The 24,632-nt window shown below is 41.9% G+C and overlaps 2 protein-coding genes across 23 annotated transcripts in view; both read left to right on the top strand.

Moving 5' to 3' along the window:
- LOC141506210 (protocadherin gamma-C5-like) overlaps positions 1 to 24,632 on the top strand; it is a 221,695-nt gene that overhangs the window by 173,293 nt on the left and 23,770 nt on the right. Inside the window, exon 1 of one of the 22 annotated variants that reach the window (XM_074212756.1) lies at positions 11,839 to 18,059. The exons of the other annotated variants lie outside the window; for them this stretch is intronic. Coding sequence (XP_074068857.1) covers positions 15,630 to 18,059 — 2,430 coding nt within the window. The 5' untranslated portion in view covers positions 11,839 to 15,629. Of the gene's footprint in view, positions 1 to 11,838; positions 18,060 to 24,632 lie in introns of those variants that run through there. 22 annotated transcript variants of the gene reach the window in all.
- On the top strand, positions 18,066 to 24,574 carry LOC141506213 (protocadherin gamma-C4-like). Its single transcript, XM_074212777.1, has one exon. The coding sequence runs from the start codon at positions 21,669 to 21,671 to the stop codon at positions 24,198 to 24,200; it is 2,532 nt and encodes an 843-aa protein (XP_074068878.1). The 5' UTR covers positions 18,066 to 21,668; the 3' UTR covers positions 24,201 to 24,574.

Genomic DNA, 24,632 nt, shown 5'->3' with positions numbered 1-24,632 from the left:
GTGAACAGCTCTGTCCTTGCTCCTGGTCTGTGAATGACCATATGAGCCCCACTCTGTCATGCTGAGGTGGGGGGGGCTGCTGTTCTATGGGGGGGCCTAGACTGCGATCAAGATCTGAATGTGGTCAGAACCCCAGCATCCTGTTCCAGGGGCAAAGTTCCGCAGTCTCTCTCTTCACTCCCCTCCCTAGATTCAGTGGGCTCATGACCTGGGGGCTCCTGCTTACCAGCTCTGCCTGCTTCTGTTTCCTGGATCTGGGATGCCTTGGCCCTGCTGCTTGCTGTGTGCCCTGAGGGCTGGGCTTCACCTGCTCGCTCTGGCAGAGGACCCCCTGCTGTTCCCCCAATTTGTGCCCAGTGCTCCCCGGGGGCATAGGCCAGGAGACTCCCCCACTGTTGTGAGCTGTGGCTCCCAGCACCCTGGGGCTGCCTCTGGGAGGCTGAAGTTCTTTCACTCTGGCAGGCCACCCCACTGGCGGGCCGCCCCTCCGACCCCGAGGAGCAGAGCCTTTCTGCTCTTTTCCAGGTTACCTTGAGTGGGAGAACTGCCTCACTGGGTCCCTCTGTGGGTTCTATCTCCTGAAAGTTTAGTTAGAGTCCTTAGTTTAGAAGTTTTTTGAGAGAGCTCCCAAGACAAGATCTGCTCTTGTAGCCATCTTGGCTCCGCCCCTCCCAGCACTCTGTTTTTTAGACAGTACTAAAGAATTATTATGACTGTAAAGCAATTTTTGTATACCTCCTAATGGATTCACCACCCTACTCACCAGAGCAGTTTTCCCAAACCATTTCATCTTCCCTCAAGTTTCCTATGGCTCCCAGCCCCCACTCCCATCTTCTCAACTGACAACTCTGTCATATATTTCACTGAAAAATCAAGACCATTTACAAAGAGCACCCTTTTCTACCCTGTTTCTTATTTTGAATCACTTATATGTGTACTGCTCCTAATTTCCCCTTCACTCCAGTCTTACGTGATGAGATGACTCTTCTCTTTACCAAAGCCAACCCTTCTATGTGCACGTGTGATCCTCTTCCACCTTATCCACCCAGATTGTCCCTTCTATCATTTTTAGTCTTTCCATTTAACTTCAATATCACTATCAACTAGCTCCTCCCTACTGCCTTTGAATATATCCACATCTGGGGCGGCTAGGTGGCACAGTGGATAGAGCACCAGCCCTGGAGTCAGGAGTACCTGGGTTCAAATCCGGTCTCAGACATTTAATAATCACCTAGCCGTGTGGCCTCGGGCAAGCCACTTAACCCCATTTGCCTTGCAAAATAAAAAAAACTCTAAAAAAAAGCAAAAAAAATCAAGAATATATCCACATCTCCCTGATCCTCAAAAAAAGGCCTTCATTTGATCTATTACTATTAAGTATCATTCCATGTCTCTCCTGATTTTTGTGGTTATTTCTTTTTTTTTCAAGTATCACAATGTTTATTGATAGATACAAGTATATAAAATCAGGGCATGAACATGACTTGATAAATTAAGTAGACTTAATTTCAATACTATAATAAGAGGGACCAATTCAAATTCTCACCATTATTTGTTTCACACCCACAAAAACCACTTCTCTTCAAGGGCATTAATGATCTCTCAAAATTGATCAGTTTTGTGCAAGTAAACCACGTTTCTTTTGAAAAGACTTATGTACTTGCCCAGGCTCAAGGATATTAAAATCTAGCACATAAAACCCATTACTAGAGGTAGAAATACAGGCAATATACTATTATGGCAACAACCATCGATTACAGTTAAGAATCCTCTGTAACAACCAAATGGATAATCAAATATTGCAACGACTCAAGTATTACACTGAGCAAAGTTCATCTCTACAGTATTCAGTGTTGCTATTCAGTTTTCTAACTTAAAACAGCCTATGATAACTGGCATCCAAGAAAGTCCTTGCAACAGACTGCCTCTGCTTGAGAACTCAGGATGTAATTATTGCATGCTGCTAATACACTATCTAAACATTAAGGATACTCTAAGATATTTGATTGTAGACTATGATTAAGACGTTACACTACAAAAAAACCTTAGGCAGAAGAATATCGTATTGAAATGCTTCTGTTTTAGATATTGTGAAAACATGACAATGGAATGAATTCTCGCAGTGGTTAGGTCAAACGCAGTTACATCCTAGCAACAGTATGTTTGCACAATTTTAAGGCTTTGGCTGGTCTTTAGTCAGCTTCTTCCTCTGATTCTTCTTCTTCAGCAATGAGCCATTGGTTGACCTGGAATAAAGCCTTGCCCTTCCCTGGAAACTCTTGAGTTATGTCCTCTTTCCATGCTAGGAAAGCTTCCTATTCAATTATTTCCATATCATAAAAATGAACAAAGAAACACAGTAACATGCCTTTTGGAAAGTTGTTATTGTAGCAGTGCACCTGAAGAGCATGTGGCTAAATTTCTTGAAAGGGTCCCCGTTCCTTCTTTTTTTTTAGATTTTTCAAGGTAATGGGGTTAAGTGGCTTGCCCGAGGCCACACGGCTAGGTAATTGTTAAGTGTCTGAGGCCAGATTTGAACTCAGGTACTCCTGACTCCAGGGCCAGTGTTCTATCCACTGAACTACCTAGCTGCCCTCACTATTCCTTCTTAATCTCCTTTGCTGTTTCATTGTCCAGGGTCTATCCAGTCTGGATGTGTGCTGTCCCACACACCTCTATCTAGGGCTCTCTTCTTTTTTTCCTTCTATGCTATTTCAGTAGGTTGCATCAGTACTATGAACTGTGCTGTCATCAATCTACTTAACCAATACTAACCACTCTATCTACAGATTTATATCTTCAAATACTTATTGGTCATCTGGAAATGGATATCTCACAGATTTCTTAAAGTCCAACTGAACTCTCTCTCTCTCTCTCTCTCTCTCTCTCTCTCTCTCTCTCTCTCTCTCTCTCTCCCTAAATACTCCTGTCTTCTAAACTTTCCTCTTGTAAAGAGCAGCACCATTCTCCCAGTCACCAAGACTCACAACCTAGGCTCACCTCTCAGTCTCTCACATCTCATTTCAATCTATTGCCAAGTCCTGTCAATATTACCTTCCCAACATCTGGCATTGCCATCACCTTGCTTTTAAAGCCCTTTATATCCTGACCCCTACTTACCCTTCCAGTCTTCTTACAGCTTACCTCCCCGCCTTGTAATCTGTGATCCAGTGACACTGGCCTCCTTTCTGTCTTTTGAAAACAACACTTCATCTCCAAATCAGTGTTTTCACTTTATGTCCCTCATGTCTAGAATTTTCTCTCTGCATTTCTTCCTCCTGACTTCTCTGACTTCCCTGTAGGCCCAGCTAAAATCCTACAAGATCTATCCTGATCTAATCTAATGCCCAATGCCTTTCTTCTTTATATTTCTCCAATTTCTCCTATATATCTCTTATTTATACATTGTAGTTTGCATGTTCTTTCCCCATTAGACAATGAATTCCTTCACCATGGGGACTATCTTTTTGCTCTACTTTGTATCTCCACTGTTGAAAATTATAGGCAAAGAGATGCTGAATATCAAACTGAATTACTTTAAGACCCTTATTTTCTTTATTATGTTGAATGTGATTATAGTTCAGAGTACTTTTTGAGAGAGAACTGAATATTATCTGAGCTAACTCAGTGGCACAAGATAAAAAGAAAATTCCTATTTGTATTGTTTATGAATATACCTCTTTAGAAAGACAAATAAGACAGAACTTGTACTGAGAAGGGTGACCACAATTTTGAGAGACCCAAAGGCATGTCATTCCAGGATTAGTTGTATTGGTTGGGAATGGTTAGCCTGAAAAGCAGAAGACTTAGGAGGTACGTATTAGATGCCTTCAGGTTATCTGAAGGACTGTCATGAGGAAAGGGATTGATTTTACTCTCTGGGATCTCAAAGAGAAGAATTATTTTGTCTTAATACTTTAGTGGATTCAAGAGTTCATTAATGTGGATGTTGTTACATCAGTGTCAATCCCTCAACTTACTCATTTCTTATGACCTCCTCTTTCACCCTACCTTCATTCACACATGAATACCCTAGATTTTGTCATCATCCACAAATGCATTACTTCCATGTTTATGAACTATGAATTCTCTTTTCTGCTCACAATCTACAGGCATTTATTTCACCTCTTTCTATCTCTACCCCCCCAAAAAAAACCTTATCCTGCTCTTCATATACATTATGACCTCCAATCCCTCAACCTTCAGTTCTCCCCCAGCTCATTACCTCTGATTACTACTACACTCTTTTCCTTTCCATATCTCGATCCTTGATTTTTGTGCTGTCCTCTGTTTCTGATAACCTCCTCACAGATCTTGTCCTGAAATCTACACCATCCTTGAACCTACACCATTCATTGAACCATTCCTATCTTCTACTGCATTTACTACTATGCATATGCTGCTGAATGAACATGGAGAAAATCATGCTACTGTGTCCTCTATAGATTTATGAAAACTCAACTAAGTTCTCATTGCTGCAAGACAATTCTTTTATACCTTCCTATTGGATTCCCTAATACACTCACCATTGCAGCTTTTCCAAACTTTTTCAGTCCTCTTCAGTGGACTTTTCCCTACTCTTTCATTTGAAATCTTTATCTCATGAGGTCACTTGCAAAGAGCTCCCTCTTCTAATCTATTTCATATTCATATTCATATTCATAACACTCAGGTGTTTTCAATTGACCAGTAATTCCTCCTTCACTCCTCTCCCACATGCCTTGCCAAGACAAACCACTTTACATGAAAAAAGTGATTCTATTTTATCCTATCTCCTGCAGCAGATTATCCCCTGAATCATCCCCACTGTTTCAGTTATTTTATTTTTATAGAGATTTTATTTATTTTGAATTTTGCAATTTTCCCCCAATCTTACTTCCCTCCCCCCCACCCCCTACAGAAAGCAATTTGTCAGTCTTTACATTGTTTCCACGTTGTACATTGATCCAAATTGAGTGTGATGAGAGAGAAATCATATCCTTAAGGAAGAAACATAAAGTATAAGAGATAACAAGATCAGACAATAAGATATTTTTTCCTAAATTAAAGGAAATAGTCCTTGGACTTTGTTCAAACTCCATGGTTCTTTATCTGGATACAGATGGTATATTCTCCATTGCAGACAGCCCAAAATTGTCCCTGATTGTTACACTGATGAAATGAGCATGTCCATCAAGGTTGATCATCATCCCCATGTTGCTGTTAGGGTGTAAAGTTTTTCTGGTTCTGCTCATCACACTCAGCATCAGTTCATGCAAATCCCCCCAGGCTTCCCTGAATTCCCCGTCCCTCCTGGTTTCTAATAGAACAATAGGTTTCACTTATTTTCAATATCTCCCTTTAGTAACTGCTTCCCTACTACTGACAAACATACACATTTGTCTTCCACCTTCAAAACATCCTCACTTGATCCATCCCTGCCAGGTATCATCTCATAGCTCTTCAGTCCTTTATGATGTCTTCACTTTCTTTTCCCTCTCATCATCTTAATTCTGTTTTCTAACTCCATCATTCAACTGAAAATTTCTCTCTAAAGTTACCAATGATCTCTTAATTGCCAAATGTAGTGGCCTTCTCTCAGTCCTCATCCATCTACATTTCTCACCTACCTTTGATTATCTTCTCTCTGGGTTGCCTTGACATTATTCTGTACTATCTCTTTTGCTGGATCTTTGTCCAAGTCATTCCTACTGTCAGTTTTACATAGATTTTTGTCCTAGTCCTTCTCTTTTTCCTCTAAACTATTTCACTTTATTGATCTCATCAGCTCCCATAGATTCAATTATCATCTTTATTCTGATATATATCTTTTTTAACCAAGGCCTGTAGATTTTACCTTTGTAACATCTCTTGAATACACCACCACCCTAATAGAGGCCCTTATCTTCTCACATCTGGATTAATACAATCTGTGTGCCACATGTTTCTCCAATCTATCCACCACTCAGTTGTCAAGAGTGATTTTCCTAAAGCCTAATTCTGATCATAACAGCCCATACACCTTTCAATAAACTCTAATGGCTCCCTATGATAATTTCCAGGATTAAATATAAAACCTTCAGTTTGTCTTTTAAAGTTTTCCATAACCTGACCCCTCCCCCACACTGCCTTTCCAGTCTTCTTACACTTGTATATTAATGGATATTAATCCATTGACACTGATTTCCTCACTGTCCCTTGAACATAGTACTCCATTCCTATGCTTGGAATTTTATCCCTCCTTATATCTCCACCTTCTGGCTTCTTGGACTCCCTTCAAAACTCATCTAAAATCCCATTTGCTATAAGAAATATTTTCTAATCTTTTCCTTCTAGTAATTATTTCCTATTTATCCTGTATATAGATTATTTGTGCTGTGAGCAGCTAGGTGGTACAGGGAATAGAGTATCAGGCCTGAAGTCTAAGAACCATTATTTATTTATTTATTTATTTGTTTGTTTGTTTGTCTGTTTATTTATTTTTGTTTGTTTGTTTGTTTTTGCAAGGCAATGGGGTTAAGTGGCTTGCCCAAGGCCACACAGCTAGGTAATTATTAAGTGTCTGAGGCTGGATTTGAACTCAGATACTCCTGACTCCAGGGCCGGTGCTCTATCCACTGCACCACCTAGCTGCCCCCAAGACTCATTTTTTCTGAGTTCAAATCTGACTTCTGATACTTGCTAGCCAAGAAACTCTGAGCAAATCACTTAACCTGTTTGCCTGTTTTCTCTTCTTCAAAATGAGCTGGAGAAGGAAATGACAAACCACTCCAGTCTTTGCCAAGAATACCCCAAAAAGGGATCACAAAGAGTCAGATGTAACTAAGAAAACTTATTTGCACAGAATTGTTTGTTGTTTCCCCCATTAGATTGTGAGCTTTTCCAAGGCCAGGACTATTTTTTTACCTTTGTTTATATAACCAGTGCTGGGCCCCTAGTAAGCACTTAATGAATGTTTATTGACCAACTATTGTTGCAAACTGACAAATACTTCTTCAGGTATAACTCTCATTCAACTTGTTCATAGATATTCCATAAAAGATCTGTTCCATGTGCTGTATACCTCCTTTATTTAAGTTTTGTTGTTGTTTTTACAGTTCACAGGTACCAATTGAGAATCTTCATTTCAAATCAATACCTTAATGGTCTCCTATTAAATTCCTTACTATGAACTAGGGTCATGTTAGGTGCTCAGGATATAAGGACAATAATAGTGGATAATGTTTTATGGTTTGTAAATTTCATTCTACTGGAGAGTCACAAATATGTATAACAATGACAAGCTAATTTTTAAGGAGAAACACTAGCAATTATAGGATGAGGAAAAATACAATATAGGGAGTAGAGTTACACTATCTAATGTAATAATTTTGAAGAAATCTAATCATTCTAAAACAGTACATTTCAGACATGGGGGACAATCTATGCAAAGGCATTGAAAAGGAGATGAAATGATATGCAAGAAGAAGAACAAAAAGGTCAATGGAAGTAAAATGTAGAGAATATGAAAAAAAGTTACATTTTGGGTTTTCTTTTTGTTTTAATCTGGAAAGATAATTTGGAGACAGATGTAAAAGGTTTTGAATGCCAAGCAAAGAAGTTTGCAATTTATTCCAGAGTGATAAGGGGTCAGTGGAGTTTACTGAGCAGACAAGAGGCATGATGGAAAGTCTTTGCATTAGAAATATTACTTTGGCAGCAGTCTGAAGGATAAATATGAGTGAGGAGAGACTGGAAGAAAGTAAATCAATTATTTTCTCTTTTAAAAAGTATTTTATTTTTTCCTATTACATGTAAAAACAATTTTAATATTTTTTTAAATAAAAACTTATTTCCAAATTTTCTCCCCCTTCCCTAAGATTATGAACAATTTAATATAGGTAATCTATGTGAAACCATGTAAAACATTTCCATTTTAGCCATGTTGTATAATAAGAAACAGAATTTTTTAAAACTATATGGGAAAAAAGTAAATGAAAATAGTAGCTTTTGTTCTGCATTCAGATGCCATTCTTTTTCTGGATAAAGAGAGCATTTTCCATCATGAGTCTTTTGAAATTGTCTTGGATCACTATAATGATGAGAAGAGCTAAGTATATCATAATTGATCATCACATAATGTTGCTGTTACTATGTACAATGATCTCCTGGTTCTGTTTACTTCACTTGATATCAATTCATGTAAGTCTTTCCAGAATTTTCTGAAATCTAATCTGCTCATCATTTCTTATAGGTCAATACTATTACATTACATTTATATACTACAACTTTTTCAGTCATTCCCCAATTGATAAATGGTCAAAGAGATCAATTTGGAGACATTGTAATAAACCAGGAGAAGTAATGAGGGCTTGAACTAGGCCATGTGAGCAGAGAGACAAGGACATATATGACATAAAAGTAGAAATGACAAGAATTGGCACCAGATTGCTATATGGGGTAAGAAAGTTGAGAGTTTTTCAGTATGAACAAAAAGAACCTCAGTTACAGAAATATGTTGATTTTCTTTATAGAAATAGGAAAGTAATGAAAAGGGCTAAGTTTGATGGGGGAAATAATAAGTTATGTTTTAGACATTTTTGAGTGGGAGATGCATACAGGACAATCAATTTGAAATGGTCAATAGTTCATTGGTGACCTCAAGTGACCCACCCATCTCCTTTATTGCACATTTTCTTGATGATATCCTTTATGCTTCTCCTTTTGCATATTATCATCTTTGGAAATATGTAGCAGTATCTCTCTTTCATTTCCCTTTGGAACACCTGCAAGTTCTATTCTTCAGAGATTTTAGTGTTCCAAAATTCAGCACAATACAGCAGCACTAGTGGAATATTTTTAATATAAGATAAAAGATGCATTTTTGCACTGGAAGCAAATTAACAAATCATCAATCAATGAAAAACATTTATTAAACATCTCCTATATTCTGGGCATTATGCTAAGTGCTGAGGATATATGATGAAAGAAAAAACGTCTCTTCTCTCTAAGACATCACTGACTAATGCAGAAGACGACATAAACACAACTAAAGGATAAAATGGGGATGGTCTTCAAGAGAAGACACTAAATTTAAGGAGGATAGAGAAAGGCTTTGTTAATGTTGGAAAATGGAACAGCAAATTGGTCTAGAAACATAATTTGGATTATATTTGGATAAGGAAAATGAATAAGGATGAAAATGGAACTAGGTTTTATTGAGTTTGCTAGTAGATGAGTCTCACTTAAAGAGGCAAAGACTCCCCAAATAAACAGTACCCAAAGTTTATATAGGCTTTAAGGAGAAAAGGATAGGGGATAAGGCAAAGATTGATTGATTGGGACTTGAGGTTTATCTGAGGCAATAACATTTTTCCCAGTTTCAGAGTTAGGGGTTTCTTCATAAGAGGATTTGGAGGGTAGGCTGTTTCTCAGAATAGTTTGCACAACATGCATAACCTATTTTGTTTTTCTTGTTATCTTGGAGAAGGAAAGGGAAGAGAGGAAAGGAGGAAAATGTGGACTTCAAAACCTTATTAAAATGAATGTTGAAAATTATCTTTATGTGCAATTGAAAAAATACAATTTACTAAAAAAAAGAATAGGTTGCACAACAGAAAACAATGGCACATTCTATTTTGAATGATCTGGATTGCAAGTGTTAATGGGAGAATATAGAGATATATGTGTGAACAAAATGGAGTGGTTTTTAAAATGGAGTAGCTCTGGATCCATAGCTTCTTACCAAATGTAGAACTTTATCAGAGATTTGAAGGAAGCTAGAGAGGTCAAGAAGTGGAGATGAAGAGAAAGTGTTCCAGGAATGGGGGACAGTCAGTGAAAATATTCTGAATCAGGGGATAAAGAATTGTGTTCAAGGAACAGCAAGGAAGCCAGTGTCATCAGATCACAGAGTACATTGAGGGGAACTAGATGAAAGAAGACTGGAAAAGTAGGAAGGAGGTCAGTTTATTTTTGCTGTTGTCTAGTCCTTTTAGCCATGTCCACCCTTTTTTGGGTTTGTTGAGGTTTTGTTTTTGTTTGGTTTTTTTGACATAGATATTGGAATGGTTTGCCGTTACTTTTTCTAATTCATTAAAACAGATGAGGAAACAGAGGAAAACAGAGTTAAATGCTTTCCTGGGGTCACAGGGGGTGAGCATCTGAGGCTAGATTTGAACTCCTATTTTCCTGACTCTAGGCTTAGCTTTAAAAGGCTTTAAGGATCAAGCAGTTTTTTTAAATATTTGATCCTGAGAATAATGGAAACATTGGAATTTATTTAATGGAAGGTGGGGATGGAGGTGAGAAGTCGTATTGCCAGATCTGGGTTTCAGGAAGTTCAGTTTGAAAGCTGACTGGAGAATGTATTTCAGTGAGGAGAAATGAAGCAGGGAGACCAACCCATACACCATTGGAAGAGTTCAGACCTGAGGTGATAAGAGCATGCACCAGAATGGTTGTAGTGTCAAATGAAAGCTCTATATACAGTTTTCAAAAGAAAATCCAGCTCTGTCTTCAATTAATTGTCCATTGCTCTTATCTGCCCCAGATATGTACTGATGAACTAACCCATTGATTTAAACTAGCCTTAGTTTACTTAAATATTCTTAAGTATAAACTTCTTATCCTTATAGCTTGTCCTATGTAGATTATTAGGCTGTTTGGGATTTTCACTGTGGAGGCCCTGTAATTATCAGGTTCTTGATTCAAACAATATATCACCTGACAATAGGAGCATATGGAGGTCTTCACTATTTACAAAGAATGCTTCTTTCATTTGGACTTTGTTTAGAATGTTCTACCTGAAAGTTGGACTTTTGGAAAGCATGCATTCTTTGTTATTTTTTAAAATTTATTTTTAATTGAGTATCTACTATTTTTTTAATCCTCAACGATGTCTTTGTTTTTACATCATATTCATTTCTACATATATGCCTCCCATACCCATCAGTGGCTCCTGTTTATTTTTGTCTTACTAATTTTTTTCCAATTACATATTGTTTTCAACATTCAGTTTTTTGGGGTTTTTTTTAGGTTTTTGTAAGGCAAATGGGATTAAGTGACTTGCCCAAGGCCACACAGCTAGGTAATTATTAATTGTCTGAGGCCAGATTTGAACTCAGGTACTCCTGACTCCAGGGCCAGTGCTCTATCCACTTCGCCACCTAGCCGCCCTCAACATTCAGTTTTAGCAAGATTTTAAGTTACAATTTTTTCTCCCTCCTTCCCTCCCATCCCTTTCCCTTCCTCAAGCAAGCAATCTGATATAGTTTATGCATATACAATCAAGTCAAACCTATCTTTATATCGATCATGTTGTGAAAAAAATCAGAACAGGGAAAAATCACAAGAAAAAAAGGTGAAAATAATATGCATTCAGACTCCATAGTTCTCTCTTTGGATGTGGATGGTATTTTCCATTAAAAGTCTTTTAGAATTGTCTTTGATCATTGTATTACTAAGAAATCTAAGTTGTCATAGTTTAACATCACAAAATGCTGCTGTTAACTCTGTACAATGTTCTCTTGACTTTGCTCTTTTCATTCAGTGTCAGTTCATTTAAATCTTTCCATTTTTCTGAAACCCAGAGGCTTCCTTTTTAGCAAAGTTTTTTAAAAAGTTCAAGATAACCAAACAACATATATATACATATATGGGTATGTGGATATATACGTGTATGTGTATGTGTGTGTATGTATGTATTGTCTGTCAGTGTATGCAATAGTCTATACCTGTATCTCTGTGTATCTTTAGTCCAATGAAAACAGGGAAATGCATTTTATCATTTTTTTATGCAATTCAAGCTTGACCATTATAATTATACAACATTTCTATTGTATTGTGCTTTGCTTTTACATTGTTGTTATTATGCATGTTATTTTCTTGGTTCTGCTTACTTCTGTCTTCATCAATTCATAAGTCTTCTTATAATTCTCTTAATTAATCAGATTTTTTCTCATGGTTCAATAATATTCCATTAAATACACGTACCACAATTTGTTTCTCTATTCCCCAATCTGATATCTTTTTGATTTATGCATCATTTGATGTTAGTAAGCAGGTGTTAAACAGATATCTTTTTAGTTCATCAAGGAGTCTTGTATAACCTTAACATACGCATTAAGAGATTTCTCTTTGGAGGACAGATTCCAAGGATACAGTTTATTCTAATGAGTCAAAATACTATTAATAATCAGTAAACTGTTTAGTCAGTTTCATGATAGTAAACTCATATTATTCTATAGAAAATAGTTTGCAAAGGCTTGCTTATTCCTTTCCTCATAATTCTACCAAGGATACTATTAAAACATGTGTAATTCATCATCAGAAAGATTACATAGAAATATAAAGGTAGATATATAGTTCAGGGCCTTCTCAATTTCCTTTAGAATACATGAATATGACCCATTATTTTTTACATTATCTTAGAACCTTCCCATGCATAAAATATCTTGTTAAAGAATACTTCAGGGGCAGCTAGAGCACTGGCCCTGGAGTCAGGAGTACCTGAGTTCAAATCAGGACTCAGACACTTAATAATTACCTAGCTGTGTGGCCTTGGGCAAGCCGCTTAACCCCATTTCCCTTGCAATAAAAACTTAAAAAAAAAAAAGAATACTTTAATGTTTTCAAGATGGTGTCTTTGCTGCTATAGATTACCACCTTGTGTATATAACCTGGTCCAGCCAACCTTTCCCCTTCCTCCTTGCATCTTCTAAATTTCCATGCCAACTTTTTCATAAACCACAGTCAAGACTGAGGTTATGGTCTACATGTAGTGGCTATCCCAACATCCCAACATTTGGGAGCTGCCCAAATGTTTTGCTTTGATAGGAAATGAAATACCTATTTATGGAGGGGGGTTTTTTGTTGAAGGGTAGATAACTATTTGTCAGGGAAATTGCAAGGAAAACTAACTCAAATTGAATTGGAGGGTCTCTGAGGTCCCTCTCAACAATGAGGATCTATAAATATGCTGCTTGATTATTACAAAGCACTTTTTAATTTTTTAAATTAATTTATTTATTTTGAATTTTACAATTTCCCCCCCTAATTTTGCTTCCCTCCCCTCACACCCTACAGAAGGCAGTCTGTTAGTCTTTACATTGTTTCCATGGTATACATTGATCTAAGCTGAATGTGATGAGAGAGAAATCACATCCTTAAGGAAGAAAAATAAAGTATAAAAGATAGCAAAATGATATAGTAAGATAATGTGTTTTTTTAATTAAAGGTAATAGTCTTGGGTCTTTGTTCAAACTCCACAATTCTTCCTATGGATACAGATGATATTCTCCATCACAGATACTCCGAAATTGTCCCTGATTGTTGCATTGATGGACTAAGCAAGTCCATTAAGGTTGATCATCACCACCATGTTGCTGTTGGGGTGTATAATGTTCTTCTGGTTCTGCTCATCTCACTCAGCATCTGTTCATGCAAATCCTTCCAGGCTTCCCTGAATTCCCATCCCTCCTGGTTTCTAATAGAAGTATAGTGTTCCATCACATGCAAATACCACAGTTTATTAAATCACTCCCCAATTGATGAGCATTCACTCAATTTCCAATCTTTGCCAACACAAACAGGGCTGCTATGAATATTTTTGTACAAGTGATGACAAAGCACTTTTTAGTCCATTACCCTCATTTACTCTTTACAATAAGTTTATGAAACAGGCAGAATCAAGTTAGCAAGTTTGTATTAAGCACATACTACATGACAGGGACTATGTTAAGTGCAAAAAAAACCAGAAAAAAAATCCTTATTCGTAAGGACCTCTCAGTCTAATGGAAAAGACATTTTAAGTACAAACATCTATGTAAAAACAAGATACATTTTAAATTATCTTAGAAAGAAAGTCCTATCATTAAAAGGATCAGGAAAGTTTTCTCTGTAGAAGGTGGAGGTAAGTGACTTGCCCAAGTGAGTATCAAGTGTCTGAATCCAAATTTGAACTCAGGTCCTCCTGACTCCAGTCCATACTCTATACATCACTCCACTAGGTGCCCTAAAAATTGGAGTTTTAACTGTAATTTAAAAGCAAAATAGTTATTGTCACCATTTTACAGATAAGGAAAACAATTGTCCTTCTTCACAAGCAAAGTATAAAACTGAAAAACTAGCCCCAATGCTAGGTCTTCAAGTCTAGTGGCTCCCCTCTCCCTTCCAAACACTTTTGTATCTGATTCATAAACTTTATTTTTTTAGGGTTTTTTTTTTGCAAGGCAATGGGTCTTAAGTGGCTTGCCCAAGGCCACACAGCTAGGTAATTATTAAGTGTCTGAGGCTGGATTTGAGCCCAGGTACTCTTGACTCCAGGGCCAGTGCTCTATCCACTGCACAACCAAGCTGCCCCTGATCTATAAACTTTAATACAGTATTCAGTACTGTTATTTGCACAAGAAATTTGTTCTGTACATGCTTTTGATTGACAAGAGTCTTTCTAGGAATAGTACTTCAATCATTTCAACAAATATTTATTGAACTCCTACTATTTCTCTGATTCTTGAGGATACAAAAGTAGATGTGACACAGGCCAGGGGCTGTTGAACCTATTAAGATTAAAGCCCTTGTTTCTGTCCAAGAAAATCAGTGTTGCTCTCAATTTATTTCTGTACAAACATTTTCAATACAATACCATACAAGACTGATGAGATTATCAATATCAATTCCTTGGAACACAACAAATTTCAGATTTCCTATTTGGGAAAAGTAATCATTAGTGGGGGAAATGTGATGGTGTGCTTTAGAGAAAAGGCAGAGCAGAAAATTTTTCTTCTTTGTTCCTAGTAAATAAGAGAAAGCAAAGGTAGACATGCTTTTAAGATAAAACTTCCAAATTGTAATTTCTGGCTTTCATTGGAAAGAGGCAAAATAAGCAGAATTGGTCGCCCCCTTCGCATCTGATTTGATGTTGAAAAAGGCCATGAAGATCTCCACAGAGGAAAAGTTTAGCCGAACGTTTCCAATTCACAGGCTTTCTTTAGACAGGCAAGTTTTTGTCTGGGTTTGCTTCAACGCGAGTCAGAATTGTCGAGCAACACTGGTATTAATGTTTAGATGTTAGCAGTGAATACTGTTTTCGTGCCTAACAAGGAAGGAGAAGTTAATACTTGTCCGTGAAATTCTCAATTGAAACTGGTTTCACTCCTCGAAACTTTCGTTTTGCTAGGTAAAACTTTATTCTCAGTGGAGAAAAGGGAGAGAACGATAAAGCTGTGATTTAGTTTGTCTTATTGTACCTCGGCAGAGTTCAGGGTCAGAGAGTTTGCCTTGGCGGTAAGTTTCTGATGCCTGGCAACCTAGGCGAGAAGGGAAGGAAACTCGGGCTCTTTGCGCGCCTCTGAGTGTCGGACAGCTAGGACCCGGGCGAGCACATTCCTCGTGCAGTTATTGGCTGGGACTCTGTGTGCCGCTGTCGGCCAATGAAGAGGCTGGAGATCTGGCGGCTGCGGGTCCCCCCGCCCCCTCACTGTGCCCCGGGACAAGGCACAGACTGAGGAGCCGGAGAGAGAATCACAGGCGCCCGGAAAGCCGAAAAAGCAATGTCCGACTTTGCGCCCAGCGCTCCAGCCCCAAACCTCCGAGCGCGGACTGACTGAAACAAAGTTTCTCTGGGAGAACTTGTGAAACAAACTGGGCTAAAGAAGTTGCTACAGAGTGAGATGGTCCCAGCTGCCGGGAGAAGCCGCCGGTTCAGCACTGGGAGAGTGGTGGGGGTCCTCTTTCTGCTTGGCGCCTGGGACAGCGTTTCCGCGCTCATCAGCTATGAGATCCCGGAAGAAAGGACGAAGGGTTTCCGAGTGGGCAACGTGGTCGTCGATCTGGGCTTGGATCTCAGCAGCCTGTTGGAGCGCAAGTTGTCTGTGGCGTCCGGAACCGGTCGGAGGTTCTTTGAGGTGAATCGGGAAACGGGAGAGATGTTCGTGAACGAGAGATTGGACCGGGAGGAGCTGTGTGGGGCTCTCCCGTCCTGCACTGTAACTTTGGAGCTGCTACTGGAGAAGCCCCTGGAGCTGCAAAGGGTGGAGGTGGTGATCCAGGATGTCAACGACAACGACCCCGCTTTCCCTACCAATGGAATGAAACTCGAAATCAGTGAGGCCATGGCGCCAGGGGCGCGCTTCCCTCTCGAGAGTGCGCACGATCCAGATGTGGGAATTAACTCTTTACAAACCTACGAGCTAAGTGAAAATGAACACTTTGTGCTGAGCGTGCAGACTCGAGAGGACGGCAGCAAGTACGCAGAGCTAGTACTAGAAGAAGCCTTAGACCGTGAGCATGAGCGAACCCTTGCGCTGGTGTTGACAGCTTTGGACGGAGGGACACCGGCCCGTTCCGCTAGCCTCCCCATCTTAATCTCTGTGCTGGATGCCAATGACAACACTCCCCAATTCAATCATTCTCTGTACCGGGCGCGTGTGCGAGAAGATGCAGCCCCTGGCACTCCAGTGGTACAAGTTCATGCAACAGATCTGGACGAGGGACTAAATGGAGAAGTCATTTACTCCTTCGGCAACCACAATAGAGCTCGAGTGCGGGATCTTTTCTCTCTAGACCTAGTCACTGGAATGCTGACAGTACGAGGGCGGCTCGACTTCGATGACACGAAGCTACATGAGATTTACATCCAGGCGAAAGATAAGGGCCCCAATCCCGAAGGAGCCCATTGTAAAGTGCTGGTTGAAGTCATAGATGTGAATGACAATGCTCCAGAGATCGTTGTCACCTCCGTGTACAGCCCGGTCCCTGAAGACGCCCTCCCAGGAACTGTGGTCGCCTTACTCAGCGTGACTGATCTGGACTCGGGGGATAATGGCCAAGTGAGTTGTGAAATTCCATCTGGTCTTCCCTTCAGCCTCACCTCTTCCCTAAAAAACTACTTTACCTTGACAACTAGTGCCCCATTGGATCGTGAAGATGTTCCGGAGTACAACATCAGCATCACAGCCAGAGATGCAGGGTCCCCGCCCCTCTCAACCATCACTACTCTTAGAGTCCAAGTGTCGGACATTAATGATAATCCTCCACAAGCCACAAAACCTTCCTACGATGTCTACGTGGAGGAAAACAATCTTGCAGGGATTGCAATCCTGAACTTGAGCGTCTGGGATCCTGACGCCCCAAAAAACGCCCGTCTATCCTTTTCACTCATGGACCGAGGTCACCAAACTGGGTTGGTGGGTCGCTACTTCGCTTTGCACCCGGACAATGGAGTCCTGTCGGTCCTGGTGCCCCTGGATTACGAGGACCAGCGTGAGTTTGAACTGACAGCGCACGTCAGCGATGGGGGTTACCCACCCCTATCCACCAACATTAGCGTGAATGTATTTGTCATTGATCTCAATGACAATGCCCCTCAGGTTCTATATCCGAGGCCTGGTCGGAGCTCCACCCAGACGTTGCCCCGAGGCAGTGGTGCTAGCCACTTGCTTACTCGTGTAGTAGGCTGGGATGCTGACGCAGGCCATAACGCATGGCTTTCCTATAGCCTTTTGGGAGCCTCAAACCAGAGCCTTTTCACGGTAGGACTCAGAACTGGAGAAGTCAGTACCTCTCGACCAGTCCAAGACATTGATCCAGCATGGCATAAGCTGGAGATCCTGGTAAAAGACAATGGGGAACCCCCTCTGTCCACAACCGTGACCCTGACGGTGTCGGTGACAGAGGTGTTCCCAGATGCCAAGGTGGAGTTTCCATCCGGCTTGGCTCCTCAGGAGCAAAATAAAAATCTCACCTTCTATTTACTTTTGTCTGTGATCCTGGTCTCCGTGGGGTTTGCAGTCACAGTGCTGGGAGTGATAATATTTCGAGTTTACAAATGGAGGAAATCAAGGGACCTGTACAGTTCCTCTGGGACTTCACTGTACCGAACACCTGGACCCTCCATGCATGTGGATGCGGTCCGCGGAGGCCTAGTGCCTCCTCACCTCTACCATCAGGTATACCTCACTACAGACTCTCGCCGCAGCGATTTGCTGCTAAAGAAGCCCTGTGCTCCAAGCCCAATGGGAAGTCTCCATAACACACTACGAAGCTGCGATCCCGCCTTTTATAGGCAAGTGTTAGGTGCGGAGAGCGCCCCTCCTGTCCAGGTAAGGAACAGTTTCTCTATCAACATTCCTAAATTACAAATATTTAAATTGCTGTCTGAGGTCCTAACCTACACAATAAATCTGAAGAATTGGGGGTTCTAATCATCCTTTCTCCATTGGGAGTCTTGTTCTGAATCCTCAAGACTATGAACTGAAAACTGACCCCAATATAAAAATCAATGGTAGTCTAGGCCTGAGATGGTGTAAACTGTTGAGAATGGGAAAATTTCTTCAATGTATTTCCTGAAATTTTCCTGTAACTTAGGGATATCATTAGAATAAGCATCCTAATGCTGAGAGGGGGAACCCAGGATCTGATTCCTAGTTCTCTCATAATGTGTATGTGTGTGTGTGTGTGTCGTGTGGCGCCTGCCCGAGGCACAAGCTAGTGTCCCAGTAAGATATTGATCAAGGTGGGTAACAACCTCTATGGGTCTGAGTTTCTTATGTAAAAAATGAGAGAGTTGAATTAGATCCCTTTTAAGGTCCCTTCCAGCTCTAGTATTTTATTATGTAATATCTCAAAGAGCCAAATTCATCCAGATATTTAAAATCATAAAGTCTGTCACTATGCATAGTAATATGTTTATAATTTGCTTGCAGTTTGCCCACCCAAAGTGTGTAATCTATTCTCAGAATATTTTCTGGTGAAAGGAGAAAATCATAAACACATTTTTATTTTTCAGGGAACTGGTGGGAAATAGTACATCAATGAAAAGAAAAGAAATTCAGCTTCATGGGATTTTAGTTAGCCAAAGTTTCATTTGTAAATTAGATTGTATTAGTGGTTTGCATATGTAAGGATTATAGATTTTGAACTGGGATGAATCTTAGGAGTTTATAAATTCAGTTCCATCTTTTAATAGATGAGGAAACTGAGGCCTAGGGAGATTATAGTTTACAATGTCACACAGTTAGCAAGAAGTTGGCCCTAATCTCTGTCTTCTGACTCAAAACAAAGAATAGACCACCTCCACTTTGTCAGATATGGGAAAACAATACTTAATTGACTACTGTGAGCTTCATTTTCTTCTATGAAGTGGAAATAATATTTGCACTTTCATATTTGGTGGTTGGGTAGGGAAGTGGGGTTTAAAAAACCATATATATGTAATGTATTTGTATATATATATGTATACATATATACACATAAAGAGCATATGGCATATATAGCATTTATATAGTTACATATAAAGATATTAGCTATATAAAGCATATATAGTATAAAGTTATATGTAATATATAGTTATGTAGGTTATATATGTCTATATAAAGTATATTGTACTATATTGTAACTTTATATAGCCATATATTCTATACATAAGGCTATATAAAGTTATAATATAGTAGGGTATTATTGGTATCATAATCTTTTCATTCACTTTGAATCACCTATTCAAAAATTTGAGGTGGGTGGGGTAGGAGAGGGTGAAAGGATGAAGACTGAAGAAAAACTCCACTTCTTTCTCCCAACCTGGGATGTCCATTGGCATTGGCATACATATTCAATAGTCAAAGATATTCAAGAAGAAGCTTCTTGAGGTATCAAAGAAAGGATCCATACTTCAAGCAAGAATTGGGCTAGAAGACTTCTAAGATCCCTATTACCTCTTGAGTTTCCTCCAAAGAGTACATTTGGTGTACTGTTTTTCAAAAGAATACCCATACATTCAAGCTGAATTGTAAACCTAAGATAAAGAAAATATATTTGTTCTGTGGGGATTCATGACTTTATTTTCAGATCTCATGGTGTTAAGTAGAATAGCTCTGGGAAATCCAGTATAAATGGGATTAGGTCTTGTCTTAGATCTTCTCCTAGGATTTTAGTCTCAGACCTCATTGGGTAAGCTAAAATACTTCTTGTGAAGTTAGAGGTGGGGTGTCAACAGACCCTAGTGGTTCCCAGAGAAATTAGATATTTATTAATGGAGAATTTGGGTCTGAATCTGAAATGCTGGATGCAGGAAAGTATAGTCTATGACTTAGAATTAAGCTTCTGTGCTGCTTCAATCTTAGTAGAGGAAACAGGGGGTGCATTTTGATATGGACTTCTGGTCTTCAAAATCTGAGGCTCCAGCGATTTAAAAGAGGGCCTTTTCTTGACGAATTTCTATTTTGAGGGTTGTAGAACATTGAATTGACAATATTTCATGGGAAAATCCTCTGAGTTTCAATGGTACTCTTGATTTGATCTCCCCACCGCGACCCCAAGAGGAGTTAAAGTTTTTTTTTTAAATGTGGCGGAAGAATATTTTCTTTCGTTTACTCACCTCAGACAGGAAAGTTTCCCTACTATCTCAGGCTTTGGGAGTTTTATAGAAAGGATAACGGTCTATGGTTCTTGGTGCTGGCTTTGGCCGCTGTGGTAAGCAGGGTGAGAATTCAGGTAATCTCAGGAACCCCATATAAAAGGAGTAGGTTGGAACCCTCTCTTTCTGGGTGCTCGAGAAGAGCTGGTGTTCGCATTGCAGGGTATAGGTGCAGATGGTGTGAAGACTGTGCGCTTGCGCAAGAGTGAATGCTTCTCTAGGGAGGGACCTAGTGCTGGGAGGTGTGCGCCAAAAAGGTCGCCTCAGGCTTAGTAAGAGATCCTGAGCTATTTAAAATAGCTTCTATTGTAATTAGCTACAAATCTGTTGTGTTGTCCTTTCGAGAAAGAGGGGTTTCTAGGGACAATGATATTTACCATAGAAGCGAATCATTAGGTGAACCTGTCAAATCTGTGGGTAAACGGTGAAATCTGGAGGCTTTGCATTCTGCAAGCCAATGAGAGAAAGCTCTGCCAAATGTTGGGTTCCTTTTCTAATTTAAACATCTCGCTTTACATCCTCTTGGTCCTCTCCATTCACCCTCCCCCTTTCTCCCGCCCCAGACTGTGTGTGTTGTCCTTGAAAGCTTTGGTACTATCTCTAACGCCTTTAGAAGGAGATCCGGTTTCTGCTGTTGCCTCCTGTTACGATAAAACGTGTTCTGCATTAACTTAATTGGCTAAGTTAAGATGTATGCCTCTGCTGCACAGAGATAGGGACGTTTTTCGGGGGGAAAAAAAACCCCAAAGCGCGCCTGTTCCAGGTGTTATCAGGGCATCTGATTAATTGCCATTCTAATGCAGTCAGATTGAGAAAAACTACCCTTTTAGCACCCTGCGTCTAAATGCCATCGAATTAGTCTGATTGATCTCCCGGGACTCGATGACCCGGGTGGAGTCCAGGGAAAGGCTTTGAGTGTCACAGTAATGCATAGTATATTGCCTGGATGTCCAGAGAAGGACTAATCCGTGAAAAGAAACGCTGTCAAGCAAAAGGGAGGGGGAGAAACGGAGTTTTTACAATGCTGCGACGCATTAACCCTACCGCGCTCTTAGCTTCCTTTGCTCTGCCTATTGGCTGAGCCCGGGCGGCGCTGTCTGCCAATCGGGTGCTGAAAGGCGGACAAATCGACCCCGCCACCCGAGAAAGCGGCAGGTAACCCTTGAAGCGCCGGCCGAGCCGCGCCGTAGCTGGCGCGGGGAAAGGGAAGCAGGTGTTTCTGGTTGCCGTGGCCTTTTGTCTCGGGGTCGGCTTTTCTCGATCCTTAAGTCCATCCTGGCGCAAAGCATTTCTGGCGGAGATGCGCCACGGGGTTAAGATCTGGGCTGGAATCCGGCCGGTGGCTTGCCTTTTGTTCTTTTGCCAGCTAGGTTACGTTTCCGGGCAGATCCGCTACCCAGTCCCAGAGGAATCGAAGGAAGGGACCTTCGTGGGGAACATTGCCCAGGATTTCTTGCTGGATGCAGAAAGCCTTTCAGTTCGCCGGCTGCAGGTCGCTGGCGAGGCTAACCAGAGGTACTTTCGCGTGGATCTGGACAGCGGAGCCCTGCTTGTCAAAGATCCCATCGATCGAGAGGCGCTGTGCGGGCTCAGTGCCAGCTGCGTGGTGCCCCTGGAATTTGTGACTGAAGGGCCCTTGGAGATGTACCGGGCAGAGGTGGAAATCGTGGATGTGAATGACCATTCTCCTCGATTCCCTAGGCAGCAGCTAGATTTGGAGATTGGGGAGGCGGCACCCCCAGGGCAGCGCTTCCCCCTTGAGAAGGCTCAGGACGCCGACGTGGGGAGTAACTCCATCAGCAGCTACAGGCTGAGCCCTAATGACTACTTTGCCCTAGACGTGAAGAAGCGCAGCGACGGCAGTCTTGTCCCAGAGCTGCTTCTGGAAAAACCTTTGGACCGGGAAAAGCAAGCTGACTACCGTCTGGTGCTGACTGCCGTCGATGGGGGCAGCCCACCGAGGTCAGGCACCGCGGAACTCAAGGTATCTGTACTGGACGTAAACGACAATGCCCCAGCTTTTGAGCAGTCTTCTTACAGAATTAGTGTGCTTGAGAATGCACCAGCCGGCACTTTACTCATTCAACTGAACGCCACTGACCCAGACCAGGGTTCCAGCGGCAACATCACCTTTTCCTTCAGCAACCACACTCCAGAACGTGTGCGCTCACTCTTTGGCCTGCACTCCACTACGGGGCAACTCACACTTCGGGGTCCCCTGGATTTTGAGGCTGACAATTACTATGAATTTGACGTGAGGGCTAGGGATGGAGGGACACCAGCCATGGAGCAGCACTGCAGTCTCCGAGTGGATGTACTGGATGTGAACGACAATGCCCCGCAGATCACGCTGACCTCAGAGCTAGGTACCCTTCGGGAGAGTGCTGAACCCGGCACCGTGGTGGCACTCATTAGTGTACAAGATCCGGATTCTGGGCCTAATGGTGATGTGAGCCTCCGTATCCCAGAGCATCTTCCCTTTGCACTCAAGTCGGCCTTCAAGAACCAGTTCTCTCTTGTTACAGCTGCTGCCTTGGATCGAGAGGTGGAATCCAAATATGAGATTCCGGTTACCGCCTCTGATGCAGGTTCTCCTCCCCTGAGCACTCGCAGGACGATTTTCCTTAACGTTTCTGATGTAAACGATAACCCACCTTCCTTCATCCAGAGATCCCACGAGGTCTTCGTTCAGGAGAACAACCGTCCTGGGGATCTTCTCTGCTCTTTGGCAGCCTCGGATCCAGACTCAGGTTTGAACGCACTCATCTCTTACTCCCTTCTGGAACCCAGAGGTCGGGATGTGTTGGCTTCTTCTTTCATCTCTCTCAATCCCCAGACCGGAGCAGTCCATGCTACCAGGTCCTTCGACTATGAGCAAACTCAGACACTGCAGTTCGAGGTGCAGGCCCGAGATCGGGGTGACCCACCCCTCAGTAGCACGGTGACCGTTCGCCTTTTTGTGCTAGATCTCAATGACAATGCCCCTGCGGTACTCCGTCCCAGGGCTAGGCCAGGCTCTTTGTGCCCACAGGCACTGCCCCCATCAGTGGGCGCCGGCCACCTTGTGACCAAGGTGACTGCAGTGGACTTGGATTCAGGATATAATGCCTGGGTCTCCTACCAACTTCTCGAGGCCCCAGATCCTAGCCTATTTGCTGTGTCTCGCTATGCTGGCGAGATTCGGACAGCAGTCCCCATTCCAGCAGATCTTCCGCCCCAGAAGCTTGTTATAGTAGTGAAGGACAATGGAAGTCCCCCACTCTCCACCTCTGTGACGCTGTTGGTGTCCCTAGAGGAAGATTCACACCCTGCTCTTCCCGACCTCCGGGAGCACTCAACAAAGCCCCAAGGGGAGTCTCGCCTGACCCTCTACCTTGCCGTATCCCTAGTGGCCATCTGCTTTGTCTCCTTCGGCTCTTTTGTGGCACTGCTTTCCAAGTGCCTGCGAGGCACCGCCTGCGGCCTGAGATGTCTTGGCGGGACCTGCTCTTGTCTCAGTAGGTCCCGAAGGAGGGAGGGGCTCCCACCTTCCAATGGCATCCTTCGTATTCAATTGGGTTCTGAAGATCCCATCAAATTTGTGGACGTGGGCGGTCACTCTCATGGTTGCACACCCTTGGCTTCAGCACCCTCTAGGAGCGATAGTTTCATGATGGTGAAATCACCGAGTGCACCTCTGGCAGGGGAGCCTGTCCGCCCAAGCTGCCCACCTTCCGATCTGCTCTACGGCCTGGAGGTGAGATCCGCAGCCATGCTGCCCCTGGATCGGGCAGAGCTTTGGGCTGGCCTGGCCCCACGCATGGGGCTCCGAGGCAGTCCAGCAAGGATCTGACCCCCATCGCCAGGGCCAATGCTGATGAGGCACCAGTTTCAGAGCACCAACAGTGGGGTAGGCCCTGTGCTTTAGATGCTTTTTACATCCTATCCAGTGAGTTTTGTGGAGTTAGCGCTGGGGAATGAGCTGAACCAATATCGGAGAGCAGGAGATGAAGGTAATTGGTGAGCAAGAAAGATATAGTGGGCTGTATCTGCACCAGTGGACTGGCAAGTGGGAGCAAAGCTTGATGCTTAAGCCTGTAGATTGGAATGCAGCAGGTGAGACCAATGCTGCCACAAGCCTTTCCAATCTTTTCCCTCTCTGAAAGGAGGCGGGCCTTTCTGTGGTTTCTTTGCTCCAAACAGGAAGGCATAGAAAGTTGGTGTGTATTGTGGGGTGGGGGTGGGGGGGAGGAAATTCACATCTTTAACGGGGGATACCTAGGAC

Source organism: Macrotis lagotis, chromosome 1 (genome assembly GCF_037893015.1).
Source record: "Macrotis lagotis isolate mMagLag1 chromosome 1, bilby.v1.9.chrom.fasta, whole genome shotgun sequence".
Taxonomy (NCBI): Eukaryota; Metazoa; Chordata; class Mammalia; order Peramelemorphia; family Peramelidae; genus Macrotis; species Macrotis lagotis.
This window is presented reverse-complemented; position numbering and strand designations above follow the sequence as displayed.

Coding starts and splice junctions, on each gene's coding strand:
- LOC141506213 (XM_074212777.1), top strand. CDS start 21,669: ATGCGCCACGGGGTTAAGATCTGGGCTGGAATCCGGCCGGTGGCTTGC.